General features: G+C 34.5%; 2 protein-coding genes across 2 annotated transcripts; both read left to right on the forward strand.

Moving 5' to 3' along the window:
- Positions 1-827: 827 nt before the first annotated feature.
- On the forward strand, positions 828-7,540 carry LOC110114944 (dihydrolipoyl dehydrogenase 1, mitochondrial-like). Its single transcript, XM_020848009.2, has 3 exons — positions 828-1,160; positions 5,850-5,996; positions 6,902-7,540. The coding sequence occupies exons 1-3, from the start codon at positions 906-908 to the stop codon at positions 7,295-7,297; spliced, it is 798 nt and encodes a 265-aa protein (XP_020703668.1). The 5' UTR covers positions 828-905; the 3' UTR covers positions 7,298-7,540.
- Positions 7,541-9,184: 1,644 nt separating this feature from the next.
- On the forward strand, positions 9,185-13,055 carry LOC110114945 (gluconokinase). The gene is made up of 4 exons (XM_020848010.2): positions 9,185-9,418; positions 9,686-9,728; positions 12,050-12,129; positions 12,462-13,055. The coding sequence occupies exons 1-4, from the start codon at positions 9,415-9,417 to the stop codon at positions 12,872-12,874; spliced, it is 540 nt and encodes a 179-aa protein (XP_020703669.1). The 5' UTR covers positions 9,185-9,414; the 3' UTR covers positions 12,875-13,055.
- The last annotated feature ends 1,920 nt before the right edge of the window (positions 13,056-14,975 follow it).

Raw genomic sequence — 14,975 nt, forward strand, 5'->3', positions numbered from 1 at the left:
TGCAATTAAATGATGTGATGAGTTCAATTAAAGCATACAAAATATGTTTCTAAGTTCACATACCATCGATTAAAAAAATCATTAGTTCTCTTTCCATACAAATAAATAAAACATATAAATTTTACATAAATGATAATTTAATTACCATCCAATTAAAAAAGAAATACAACGATGCACAATAGTGTTACTCTCTCGCCACTAGGCTCCTCGACCACCGCTCTGCCATCGACTATCATCGAATTTTCATCCTGCTATCTACCGTAGTCGGACTTTCGCCCGACCACTAACTGTCGCCAGACTTTAGCCTGGCCACTGAACGACACAAGACTTATGCTCGACAACTGTTGAACTTTCGCTCTACCCCATCAGACTTCTGCCCTGCCTTCATCATTTTAAACTCACAAATATTCACACGAAGTTCAACCGAAGTTCATGGACTACTATAATTTGACCGTCCACAAGTTTAGGGACGAGTCAATCTTTGTAACATATTCAAACAATATTGAAGTATTTACACTGGGCATAACCCCGTGGTTTATTCCTTTTTCAGAAAATTTTACGTAAAAATCGTGGTGATTTAAGTTCTCTATTTGTGTGCTAGATATCAGTGCAACACTAAGTTTATCTTTACGAATATTCTAGCCCACAACAACTCTTAATTTTCTCTCTCCTCATAGATAATCTTCACATCAATCTCTTGTTTAACCTAAAAGTATTAATTCCTTACATTCGCATCACATGCTATATTTTATCACTGCCCATACATTAAAATATTGGTCTTATTAAATTTTTTTACTTGTATATAAAACTTACCTCAAAATTAGAAGAGAAAATAAAGCAAAGGTAATAACCATCACGGGCCTTATTCCGGTCAAGAGGGGAAGAGCATATCGGAGAAGCAGAAAATGGCTATGGCGAGTTTAGCCAGGCGAAGAGTGGGTAGCCTCCTGGTCCGGCAGGCGGAGCTTGCTCGATTTTCGGCGGCATGGAGAGGATTTGCGGCAGCGGCGGAGGAGAACGATGTGGCGGCGATCGGCGGCGGTCCGAGGGGGTACGTGGCTGCTATCAAGGATGCGCAGCTAGGGCTTAAGACTACATGCATCGAGAAGAGGGGATCCCTTAGCGGTATCTGCCTTAATGTCGGCTGCATTCCTTCAAAGGTAATTACCTTACTTTCCTCTTAGTAAACTTTTGGATGGCGAATAAGGATTTATGGCGATTCGTTCTCTGCTTGACACTAGTAATTTGATGATTGGAATGGATTTTTGTAAATTTTAGTAGAAACTGCATCAGATCCGCATAAAAACATCTTTATCTACTTATCGTCTTATCCTATCAGCATTGGATATGAGTCATGTAAAGGATTTTTTTGCTTTGATGAGGTTTTGGTTGTTTACCTTTTTATAAAATTTAGTATTGGCTTATTTGGTTTCAATGACAATTTTGAAGACCCTCTTATAATGATAGATATTGTACTGAAGTAGGAAATATATGACAAGGGATTTATTTGACTCTGATTTATAGTTGCCTGAGTTTGCTGAAATGAATTTTTTTTAGTTGGGCCATGTTTTTTTCCCCTGGTAAAATATCCGATAGGTTCTTTAGTTAAAAATAATAAGATGTAGGGAAAAAAAAAGACCAGAGGTTACCTAGCTTTTACTATGAGCTAAGGATGTTTATAGATGACAGTTGTGGTGCTACCTTTTTATGATAAAACTGTTATTTTGTGGTAAGATGTGAAAAATTGTTATGCCTTTATTACCAAGGATTACTAACTTACAGTTGAAGCCATCTTTATTGGTCATGCATATGTTTAATAGTTAAAAAAAACACCTTTTTAAAGTGCGTTTTGTAAGCTTCAGATTGTATTAGCTTAGGAATGCCTTGAGTTTATGCAGATGCTTAAACATGCTGGCAACGTGCCTATGGAATGTGTTTTTATAGCTCAGATAGAATCTATAGGATGTTAAATTTGTAGTACAAGGATTGAAGAACTGAAGGAGGCGGCTTAAGTTTCTTGCTACCCTATGCGTTAGGCTCGTACGTTATTGTACACTCTTCCCAGAAACACAATTCATAATTTATCTCATCCGACAAAACTTTTTAGTGAACAATTTATCGTTAAAAGAAGAATTGTTAAAGGTTCTTCACATCTCTTTGGAATCCGTCAAAGTGCAGGAGAATCATTAAAAGTTCATTTTCAAATGTTTTCTTTTGAAGCTCGACAAATTCTTGGAGTGGATCTTGAGTTATTGCGAGGCATTTTTTTGGAGGATTACATCATGAACCATTCTACTCTTCGCTAATGCAGGAGACTGTTCATTCTTATGTTGACCTTATTCACACAATTGAAGCACAAATTACTGCTTACGAGGATATCAATGCTTATCAAAAATAATTTGAGAAACCTTCTAATAAGAGAAAAATTGGACATGAGGATAGAGCCCAAAAATCTAAAAAAAAAAAAAATCAAGATCTTTCACCACCGCCAACATAAGCTAAAGAAGGAATATATTCCCTTAAATACATCACGTGTTAATATTTTCATGCATATGCCATGTATCCTTCGAAGTATGGGAAATGACTTGGATCATTATGAAGGATGCCCCAAATGTTGTTTGCTAACTTCTGTCTTGTTTAGTATTCAACAATTTAGTTCTCATTGTTTACTCGAGTCAAGCCAAGCTTTCCAAGCTGAGCAAGGAGGTAGGCTTGGTGGTAAGGTCGATTGGTCATACTAAGAAGCGTTCCTTAGGCGTCTATTCAGATATTGCCTTGGCCATTTATGAAGTGGCGATTCACAGATTGTCAAGCACATCCTTTTAGCCTCTCTCACCTAACTAGGTCACTTGACATTGCATTCTTACCTATAATGCTCACATTTACTTAGTTATCTTGATCAGGAAGATGATCTACATAGGAGTTTCCACATAAACTCGGGAGTCATGGATGACTAGGAAGATGATCTGTTAGGGATAGACTCGTGAGGAGACTATTGATGCACAAAGCATTAAATATGTCATACATTATAATAGTACATTATTTATTGTCGAGAGTTGATGCAAATTGGAAATGTTTTGTTATCTTTCACACCTATTTCAAGTATGCTTACAAGTCATAGAAGTTGATCATAGATTGTGGTAGTTACGTGAATGTTATTGCTATCTTTGTACTTATTAAGATGAAACTACTCTTGAATCTCCCCCCTTGCCATACAAGTTAGCTTGGGTTGACATGACCTCTTTATTTGTCACTTGACATTTTATTGTACCATTGTATCCAACCAATTATTAAAACATAATCTGTTGTGATGCTCTTCCAACGGAAGTTGCCCACATACTCTTAGGGAGACCCTAACTATATGACTTGGATGCACCAATTACGAATACTGTAATTAAAAAAAAAAAAACGAATACTGTAATACCTGCACTTTTAAATTTAAGGACAAAAAGATTGTATTGAATGATGTTAAGCCTAAAGAAGTTGCACCTCAATATCCTAAAGGGCACTTTTATCCTTGTTTAAAGGAAGTTTCTGCATGTCAACAAGTACCATTACTTTTGGTAGGAAATTAGTAACAACGCCATATACACATTGATTGTCTTCACTTTTTCAAGTCAACTTGCTTTTGAGTTACTTTCTGTGAAGCGAGCCACCTATTTTTTGAATCCTAGGCATAAACAACTCTTTCATGAGTTGCTCAGATTAGGATTGTCTAACATGTAATAAAATCTTGTGCTAGGATCTGCAATCCCTAGTCAACTCCATTATAGAATGAGCCCAGTGATTATATCGAATTCAATTGACAAGTTGATGACTTATGAGTGAACTAGTGAAGTGATTCATCAAATGGAGCTTACGCCTCTGGCATTGCCCCAACCCTTCCTTATAGCTAGGAAGGATGATCCATAGCATATTTTTGTGGATGGTCGTGCCATTAATAAAATCACCATCAAATATAACTAGCATGAATAATTATATTCTTGCAGATCTATGTCAAGAGCATATTTAGAATATATGCATGAGAAAATGTAATTAATAGAAACAACCTTCAAGATAAAGATGTTCTTTATAAGTGGTTAGTTATGCCATTTGGTCTACCAAATACTCCAAATACCTTTGTACGGGGAATGACTCATATTCTATGCCTATTTATTAGAAAATACTTGGTCATATATTTTGATGATATTCAAATCATTAATCAAAAAAGGTATATCCACACCCACCCCTCGCAACAAGTTTTTTATGTTTTTTTGTCAAGAAATATTGTATGTCTATTTGAATAATGTTCCTTCACGACCTCCTTTATGATTTTCTTTGCCAAGTTATCTCCAATGAAGTTTTCTCTGTAGATCCTGAGAATATTCAAGCCATTAAGGATTCGCTTGTGCCAACCAATGTACATTAAGTCCACAACTTAGATGGACTAGACACATCTTACAAGAGATTAGTCGTGACTTTATTCCAATCATGACCCCTATCACTTATTGCCTTAAGAATGGTGAATTAAAATTAAAATAAAGAATCTTTTGACTACCTCCCCTATGTAGAAATTGCATGATTTCAATTTAGTGTTTAAGTTATCCTTGATGCCTTTGGATTTATTGGAGGGTCATTAAATTGCATACTTCAACAAGAAATAGAACGATGCACAATAGGGTTACTCAATGATCGTGAATTATATGTGACAGTTTAGACCATAAAATATTGGCGGCTTATCTTTTTTCTCAAGAATTTGTGCTTCAATTGAACAAATTTTCTAGTACTTTAGCTCTTAAAAGAACCTTAGCTCGGCATGCTAAATAGGTATAGTTCATGACTATACTTTTGCCCTCAAATGCAAAATTGTTGTTGAGAATACAGAGTAGGATGCATGTGCAATCGTAATCCATGAGCGTCAAAGTCACATGATTTGATAAAGTAAAAGAAAACCATCCTAATTGTTAAAAGTTTTTTGCCAAATCAATGAATTGTTGACCTTTCCCTATTTCTAGTCTTGACTTTCAGTTGTAGTATGATTAAAAATCCATCTTTGTATCTCTGACTCATCTCATTGGGAATTTTTTTGTTAAGGAAATGTAGTTTGAAGGTGCTTCCAATAAAAGATAGATTCTATGGGCCCAATGTTACCCACATTATTGCTCACTTTCACACTTGTAGTGGGAAAAAGTGACGGTAAAAATGGTCTTTATTATTTACACCCTTACCCATCCCGCACAAACTATGAGTGGACTTGAGTATGGACTTCATCTTAGAGTGATCACGAACACCATGAAGATTTGACTCATCCTTGTTGTCGTTATAATTTTTAAGGGGGCACATTTCATCTCGTTCTTGTAAGACTTATAATGCATCTCATATCACTTCAATATTCTTTAGATAGGTTGTTTGTCGGCATGACCCACCCAAAACGATTTTCTTAGAAGAAGACTTTAGATTCATGAATTACTTTTAGAAAATTCTATGAAAAACGACCAGCATTGAACTCCTATTTTCCATGAGGCCGTTCTTAAATTTTAAGGCGGCTTCCTAAACTAATGAAAATTCTCATGTGGTTATTTTTGGACCTTAGTTTTATCAAATTACACGACCCAGAAATGGTGAATTGGATGATTCTTTTAAACGGGGATATGTGCGCACACTCATGTTATAAAGATTGGCTTGAATTTATTTGTTTGTTTAAGGAGCATTGTGCTCCATGCAGAATCTTGTATTTATACCTTTTTTTGTTTGCACTTAATTGATTGCTTTTAAATTTGAAAATATTAAGTGCATCTCCCCATCCTAACAACAAACCAAATGCGCACACTCATGTCTATTTTACATACTAACCTATCTATTATAAACAGATCTTTCCATGCAGACCTTCCCAATTTCTATATGGTGGACGCACACAATCTTTTGCTCTCTGTTCCTTTGCAGAGGCAGCGATTAGAGGTATGAAACATCAAGCAGAAAATGCTGAGCCGGTGCTTTCTCAATCGCCTTCTACTGAGGTACTCAACTTCTATGTTGCAACACGCGCCTATGTCATATTTGCTTTTGTTCGTGTTTGACCGAAGAGTGTCTGAACGAAAGATTTGTGCGTGAGAAGTGCGCACTTTTCTCAGATATATATTGGTGAATTTTATAGAATGTCTTCCGAGGTACAAAAATGTACACTACTCTCCCTCATCTCTCACCGCTCTTCCTCATTTTACTCTCCCTTTTTTATGCCCCTTCAACCGTCCTCTCTCTCTCTCTCTCTCTCTCTCTCCCCCCCCCCCCCCCCCCCCCCCCCTGCTCATCCACTGTCTCTCTCTGTTCTACTGTGTTTTCTATTAAACGAACCTGGCCTCATGGTTGGAACCTCTCTCTGTCTCCTTAGAAAGCTGCATTGATTCGAGAATTTTCCGGACTCTCCCTCCACTTCTTCATTCGTATTTCTTGAAAATGAAACATTTGAACCAAACATTAAAGGTAACTTCATGTAACATACTTTCTTTGGCTTTACACTTGAGCAGAGGTTTGAATTTGGTTTGGTGGCTAGAACATGAAACTAAGGCTTCGTTTGCGACGGTTTTCTTACTGCTTCTTAAAACAATTTTTTAGTACTAAAATTAAAATTTTTGTACTCAAAAGCCGCTTTAAATAGCTGTTAGAAAGCCGTCCCAAACGAAGCCTTAACCTCTATGAAAATTCAGATCTTTTCATCTTAAAAAAAGCTCTTATATGTTGCTTTACTGAGACTTCTTAACAACCCAACAATGTGCACTATCCCATCAAGAGTTGTGTGGTTGACAAATTTCAGTCTGGTTGGAGCTACAATTTCTATTTTGTGATATGGAGGATCATGGTTTATATGCTATAACCCAATTGTTGAAACTTCTAAATGTTTTTGATTGTAAACAAAACAATGCAGGATAATGTTAAGATAGAGCGTGGATTCACTAATAAGATTTCTCTTGAACCTAATGAACTGGATGCAAAAAGGGTCATTTCCTTCAGTCCTCTGGAAGGAGCTGCCATTGGCAGACGAGCCAGTGCATTGGTCAAGGAAAGCCTGAAAATAAAGAGAAGCGAACTTTCCCAAAGGATCACATTTGCTCTCATACCAGCTTTGCTGTTAATATCAAAGAACAGCTTTACCACATCACTTCTGATACTCTCAGTTTATTGGCAAATCTATGGTTTCTTCAAAGAAATCTTTCTGGATTATGTTCATCACGAGGTAACCCAAAAATGGGTTCTTATTTATTTCCAACTGCTGCTTTTGGTTCTTGCTAAGGACACCATCCTTTATTTCAATTTGGTGTAATATATATCCTGTAAGCTTTCTGTGCTATTGCCCATACTAGGAACAATTTAGTGGCTGATCTATGAGGAAGCTATCTTTTATTCTACTTTTTTTTTTTTTATTGACTTCCAGTTTTATTTCCATTTTACTGGTGTAAGGAGGCTGTATGGAGGCCAGGATTTGCATTGTTGTGTGAGGGGGGATCTGTTGAACACATCGAATGTTGCATCAAAAATAAATGGATCATGGTGCTTGTTAAGAATATATTTGGAATTTGGGTATGAATATCTTGATCTAGATTTAGGTTTTGTTTGGGATAGATTTCTTAATGCTTCTTAATTTTTGTGTTATAATGTTGCTTTAAGAAGCAGTAAGAAATTCATCCCAAACAAAGCCTTAATTAGGATTAATTTGAAGATGATTGAACCTATTGGCTGCTGGTTATTGACTGAGGTTTTATTTGGGATGGCTTTTTTATTGTTTTTTAATAAAAAATAAAATAAAATTTTTGACTAAAAAGCTGTTTTAAGAAGCAGTAAGAAAGCCGTCCCAAACGAAATCTGAATACTTGTTTGTATGAGAAGCGATTTTGACCTTAAAATACATGAATGAACTGCTATTTGTCTATCATTATTTTTTTCTTTCATATTTATGGATGTAACTATCAATTTCTGATAGTAATTAGCATAACGTCCAATTTTGTGTGCATATGTTGTTATATTTTGATGATGCTAATTCGAGAAAAATATCAATTTGTGCGAAGCAAATGCAGCAAAAACAATTGCAATGAACGGTTTGATACAAACCTGAGCATCTCCATGATTTCAAAGCATTGGATAAATTTATATATCACCTTATTTTTTTTTCCAATGAAGTAAAATTATGTAACATAACAGTAATAAAGTATAGATGAATCCCTAGTTTATCAAGAATTTACCTTCACTGATAGGAGATTTTGTCTTAATTTTGATGTGCTAATATTCTCTAGATCTCATTTCATCATGAATTTTATACCCAAGTAAAAATAAATAAATTTTAATTATATTTTGATTATTTGCTTGATGATTATTTATATAAAGTTTACAATTATAATAGATTGTATTATGTTACATGAAATGATATTAACGCTTCATTTGGGACGATTTTTTTATTGCTTATTAAAGTAGCTTTTTAGAGCAAAAAATAAATTATTGTATAGAAAGCTGTTTTAAGAAGCAATAAAAAAATTGTCCCAAACGAAGCCTAAAATTACGAAGGGACAGAAGCCCTCTGCCCTCATATGATTCATTGCCAATCTGCCATAATATTTTTGGCGGAGAGAGAGAGACTACATTCAATTACTCATATCCATTGTCACATCATAGAATGCGCATGTTGGAGTAACTAATCTCTCGGCGAGACTACCAGCAATCAAAAGAGGCTTAATCTACATTGACATGTGGGAGAGAAGCTCCTAATTACCCACTATAATAAATGAGAATTTTGTTTAGACTTTTGAGTCAATTAAAGATAAATTCATACACATATTAATATGTAATTTTTGAATTTAAAATCTTTTGATTAATAGTCAAAGTTATAACCTACATATTAAGATGACTTGCGTTAATAATTGAAGATTTCATTTCTTCAAGCATAAATATCTGGGGGCGATACAATTACATATTTTCTATTCGATATGCAATGAAAAGAAAAAAAAATCTAATATTTTATTTTTCATTTTCTTATGTTATAGCAAACTTTAATAGTTAAAATAAATCAAACAATTTTACTTAAATAAAATATTGGCGTGTGTTAGATAAGATAATATTTTGATTACACCCAATTTGGATAGGGTCCAATCCAATAATACTTATTTGGATTGAATGTGCTAGTAACCAAAAACCTGAAGACAATCAAATTACAGGCAAATTTTCTGCAACAGATTCTAATACTTTTCGTGCGGTACTCAAATAACTCCAAAAAAAGCTAAAAATTTATTGATAATTATTTATAATTTTAGAAAAACTTTGCTGTCTTTGGTCAAATACGAGAGAGAATTTTACGAATGCTTCATTGCTCAATATATTTGCTTTTTGCGGATTCAACGTTGCATTGGTGCTCTATGCTCCCTTTTCGGTCAAATCTCTGAAGCCGCTGCAATGGGTTTGTTTCTTTTCTGTCTTCTCTCTTCTCACTTTTCACCAATTAGGGTTAGCGTTTAAGGGTGATGGGCTGGATTTTGATTTTATTATTTTTTTAATAATCCGCATCTCTGGTCATCTATCTGTCTAAAGATTAAAGAGTTGTTTCTAGAAATGTTTACATTTTGATGCATCCAACATCATCTGTTCTGTATTTTTCCTCTTCTTATGTTTGTCCTTCTTTTTTTTTTGTGCGTGTGCTTATTGTGGATATGTTCTTGTTTATCAGCTCGAGCTATTGTGATCATGGGAGTGAGTGGCTCTGGTAAAACGTAAGTCTCTCACCGCCGATCGGGTGTCTATCAGTAGACTCTGCTGCAGTAAACTTGAAATTGTCTTTATATTTTTAGGTGTAAATTTTGATAAATGGTATTTCTGCGTTTGAGCAGTTACATTGCAAAATTTACTGGAAAAAACCTTTTCTTCCATGCTTTACTTTTTGTCTAAAATTATTTTCCTTGTGGCTTGATGATGCGAGTTTGTGCTAAATTGTAGAGCCTAATTGTTACTTACAAGAAAATACCTTTGGTACTTGGTAGGGATGATATGTGGGGCACTCTACACTCATCTCATACAATATTTTCTTGTTGTCTTATTAATTTGAACATAAGAGTATTTTGAGAATTTGAATATAAGAGAGATTAAAAATATAGAGGTCGTAAGGTTGTTGCCTTTTTCTTGTAAAACTTCTTCATCATCATAGTGGCAACTATAGCAGCATAAAGGTTGATGCATTTTAGCTAACTCTTTCATAATTTTACCTTATAGACAGCTGCCACATTTCTATTTGGCTACAACTTTCTTGTTATTTTTCCTAGAATTTTTGTAGTGAGGAGAAAATTAATATAATCATATCCGCTAAAATGTGATAGCTATGACAAAATTACTGCCCAACTTTTTCTAAAAGAACAGCATCAACATTAAGCCTTTATCCCACTATGAGGGGTCAATTACATGAATCCTTTTTCTCCATCATGTACTATTAAGAGTGAGTCAAATTCTTATTTAAATCTAATAAAAAAATATCATTTCTAATACTTTATAACCAAGTCTTTTTAAGTCTACATTACCTTCCTTAGCACAGGCTAGATCTAATATATATACTCTCCTAATTGGGTCATCGGAAGGCTAATATTTTATGTGGGCAAGTCATCTAAGGAGACTCTCTCTAATCTTATTTGCCACTAGAGCTATTCCAACCTTCTCATGTATATACTCATTTCGCATTCTATCTCTAAGAATAAAGCCACTGATCCACCTGAGCATCCTCTTATTTCCAACACTTGACTTAAATTTTATGCTTCACTTTTAATGACCAACATTATGCACCATAAAGCATTGCAGGTCTCACCATCTTATAGAGTTTTTCCATAAAACATTGCAGGTCACCACCATCTTATAGAATTTTCCCCTTTCAAAAGTTTAAGGGGAATTTTTCTATCACTCAACATGCTGATAGATTCCTCCATTTCAACCATCAACTTGAATCCTACTAATAATATTGATACGCCGCCAAAAATCATCTTGATCCAGCACGAAGCTCGAGGCATATCTTGATTGCAACTTTCAAAATTAAAATTGGAATAATCAGAACACCAATTTCAGTAAACTTGCAGTCAAATTAAATGTCTCAATAAGATGAATCCAACAATACCAAAATCGATCCAATCCGAGCCCAAATGGCTCAAATCAAGGGCTTAAAGCATATTGGAAAGCTTCAGACCATTAATTAGATGATCAAATGACATCTAAATATAGCATGCTTATAATCAAATCGAGCGGCTCGATGAGATGAATCCAACAAGCCCAATATAGCTTAATTCAAACATCATTAAGGTACTTAAATACTAAATAAATACTCATTGAGAACAACTTTTATGTCATTGAATTCTATAGCTTCAACTACATAATGCGCTCTATATGATTTATATTGAGTCAACACCTTCCTTTGAGGAATGATATCATTTGTAATCAACAACAAATACTAGTTGATTCATTTCAATTGGAAAGACTCCGTAGATTTTCTCCCTTTTCAAGGTTTACCACATAAAAAATATGGTGTCTCTTATGACTCTTGCACCTCTCTCTCTTATATGTCTGTGTGTTGGATCTTAGTACAAAAGCTTGGACGTTAAACTCTATATCTCTCTACTGCCGCGAATATTCCAAGTCGCAAAAAATATCTCCATCTATTTCACAATCATTTTGAACAATAGACTCGAGATATCTAAAATGTGTATTCTTTTTAATGATTTGATTGCCAAAGTCATCTGCCTGATTTATTCTAGAGAAAAAAAATTATAACATTTGCAATAGTTTTCAAAAACTCAATTTTCCTGTAATAGTTCCACAGTTAATTCTATAGATAATTATAATCATGATGGACCTTAATTTCCCTGTGTTTTGAAGTTGTTTATAGTTGAACTTGAATTTAGCTTTCAGTAAGTATTGTTGTTGTATCATACGTAACGCAAGTAATATATGCTCTTCGAGGCTCATATGGTCCCCAAAATGTTTGCACTGTTTTTACCACAACTTTCTAAGTCATAATTCGTTTACAGTACATTAATATGATGAATGATTGAATTAACAGATCAGTTGCTAAGATGCTTTCAGAGTCTTTCCATTGCAGCTTTCTTGAAGCTGATGACTTCCATTCGCATTCAAACAAAGGTACTTCTGAAACTTTCCAAGGAAGAATGTTCTGCATGGGAAATTCCCACACACAGTTTTGAGTAATTATTGTAGTTTATCATGGAACATATTACTTGAAGCATTTCGTTTCATCACATATGAATTTTCTGCGATACTTCTTGTTCAATAAAAAAATCCTCTAGTTAGAAACAATTATGCACATCTAATGTCTAAAGTTGCACTTATATATTAAAAATAAACTAGAGGTAATGCCAATGGCATGCTTTCCTCCACTTCAAAAATGGCTATTCATCCTATGAAACCTGTCTCTGCTGGAACATATCATCAAGTCCTGGTTTTCTTTTATACAGAGAAGATGCTGAAAGGAATCCCACTTTGCGACGAAGATCGCTTTCCATGGCTCGAAGCTCTTCGAGACGCCATCAGAAAGAAGTTTGTCGACGGCGAGACCGTTGTTCTTGCTTGTTCTGCTCTTCAGAAGAGGTACAGAGATATCATCCGGTCAGCAGATCCAGATTACAAAGCAGGCGAGTATAGTCACTGCAAGGTTAAGTTTGTCTGCTTAGTAGCGCCTGTGGGAACAATTGCTGAAAGGATCAACAAAAGGTCAGAGGAAGGGAATCATTTCATGCCAGTTTCATTGCTACAATCTCAGATGGATTTGCTTCAGATATTTGACTATGAGGGAATACCTCAAATTGATTCCACCATGAATCTTCAGCTTATTTTGGATCAGATACTAACTTTATTCAAAGATATTTAGTCATTGTAAGTGCTATATTCTTATCTGATCCACAGGGAGTAGTTTCATTGTTCTGTTGGTTGATTTTATCACCATCAAACAAATGCTAAATTGCAGAAATTCAAGATTTACAAGTTGTACAAGTGAGTAAGGGTTCTGTGCAATATTTCTATTTAATCACAACTTGTTTTTTATTTTTGAAGATTTTTATTGTGAAGAGTTTTTCATAATAGCTATTAAAACAAAGATGAAAAAAATAATTTGAAAATAGCTTCTCTTTCTAAATTTAAATATTTAATCAAACTATTACTTCACACAATGGCTATAACATGCAACCCTGATTGCTCAGATATATTTAAAAAAAAATATCAATATATATATATAGTTTACATGAACCGATTTTGTGTTTAATAAAAGTTCAAACAAAAAGAATTAAAAATGGATTTGAGACCAGTTTAAAGCTGTAATAAATTTTGAACCGCAAGTTGTTGTGGCTGATTGGTAGTTGTAGTGCTCCAAATCTTTGAAAGATTTGCTTCATTTTTTTGTGATAGACTTTAAGTATTTTATTAATTGGTATTAATTTTATGAATTATTCAAACTTTATTGTTGTATTATAAAGTTTAGCACTCCAATCACCATGAACAACAACTTTGTCCTCAAGTCTGAATAATTCATGGTTGTTGTTCATGGTGATGGGAATTCAGAAGAATATATATTGCTTAGCACTCCCATTGCCATGAACAACAACCTTGTCCTCAAGGTTGAGAGATGAAAAAAAAAAAACAGAAAGAGTTTTCATGCATAATCATTGGTAACAAGTGGCCCTAGGTCCTTCAAGATGATGTCATTTTAACACAATGATAATCATTGGTGTTGTGAAAATCAAAATATTCTTATGCTTTAAAGGTCCATGTTTCAACTTTGAATCCATTAAAACAAGGAAGTTCAATTTTCATTTATTAAAGAAAAGAAAAATTTGTAGGAGACGATGGCAGATGTGGAGATGAGATTCGATAGGCAGAACTAAAGATGGAACTAAGGATGCCAGCGGAAGGTATGATCTTGATGGAGTGGAGGAGGTGGGCTGTCAATGCACAAGCTATCAAATTTCTTGTTAATTGAATTCAAAAAAGTATGAAATTGTTGAAGTGATGAGCCAATGGAGGCAAATTAAATATTGGCTTGTGTGGGATCCGAAAATTCACGCCTCGGCCTCTCCGCCACCCCTTTCTTTTTTTCAGGTTGTTAAGGAGAGTTTTAACAAGTATGTTCTAAGGCAAATTTTCAAAAACCAAATTATGTTTTGAATAAAATATTACCCAGAGATTTTGCCCTAATTTTGCGAGGACTTTATGATATGAGTTATGATTTCCTATAGGCATAATCCCCTATAGCTAATTGTCCCTCTTGATAAAGAGAGAGAACTTTCAAATAAGGCTAGTCATTGAATAGATACATAATATCCATAGATATATAGTAAATAGCATATAGTAAGAGCAGGATTTAGTATTTAAAAATTGAAATTTATGTCACTACATACTTAAAGCGGATGTGGGGGAAATGATGGACTCGATCAAGATCCCATGATTCTGTCGTCCCGGGTCATCATGATTCATGGCCTACTCAGTTAGAGGAGGTAGTCTACCCAACCTGGCAAAAAGGATCCTTGTCATCAACCATAGGTTGCTTCATCCAAGAGTACCTCATATACATGAGGTGAATATTTTCTTAAGGGGACATATTTAACATATCTTATTGATTCATTACTCAAGGATTTGAAGCTGTTGGGAAACATATAGGCTCCGACCATGACCGTAATTTAATGGTGCCATTTGACGGCAAAACCACCTAGTCAGAGGGTCCCGATCATAAACGTTTACCTGTTGTACAATTTGACAGCAAAACTACTAGTTAGAGGACATGTGTCATATCCTTAACGGTAAGAGATGATTTGAGAATGAATTTTTGTAATATTCTCGATTGGACATTCGCTTTTTGTGAGCCGAAGATTTTTCAAACTTGTCGATCTCAGCAAATTATTGTGTAGGGTGGATGTGTATTTTATTTTAAGTAATTAAATATTTTATTTCAAATTTAAATATTAATATCATTGATGAAC

The sequence above is a fragment of the Dendrobium catenatum genome, unplaced genomic scaffold (genome assembly GCF_001605985.2).
Source record: "Dendrobium catenatum unplaced genomic scaffold, ASM160598v2 fragScaff_scaffold_716, whole genome shotgun sequence".
Lineage (NCBI taxonomy): Eukaryota > Viridiplantae > Streptophyta > Magnoliopsida > Asparagales > Orchidaceae > Dendrobium > Dendrobium catenatum.

Excerpts from the sequence above, each read along its gene's own strand:
- LOC110114944 (XM_020848009.2), top strand. The coding sequence starts at position 906 with ATGGCTATGGCGAGTTTAGCCAGGCGAAGAGTGGGTAGCCTCCTGGTC. Across the intron at positions 1,161-5,849 it reads TCGGCTGCATTCCTTCAAAG|ATCTTTCCATGCAGACCTTC; the intron begins GTAATTACCTTA and ends TATTATAAACAG. Across the intron at positions 5,997-6,901 it reads CTCAATCGCCTTCTACTGAG|GATAATGTTAAGATAGAGCG; the intron begins GTACTCAACTTC and ends AAAACAATGCAG.
- LOC110114945 (XM_020848010.2), top strand. Across the intron at positions 9,729-12,049 it reads GTGAGTGGCTCTGGTAAAAC|ATCAGTTGCTAAGATGCTTT; the intron begins GTAAGTCTCTCA and ends TTGAATTAACAG. Across the intron at positions 12,130-12,461 it reads CCATTCGCATTCAAACAAAG|AGAAGATGCTGAAAGGAATC; the intron begins GTACTTCTGAAA and ends TCTTTTATACAG.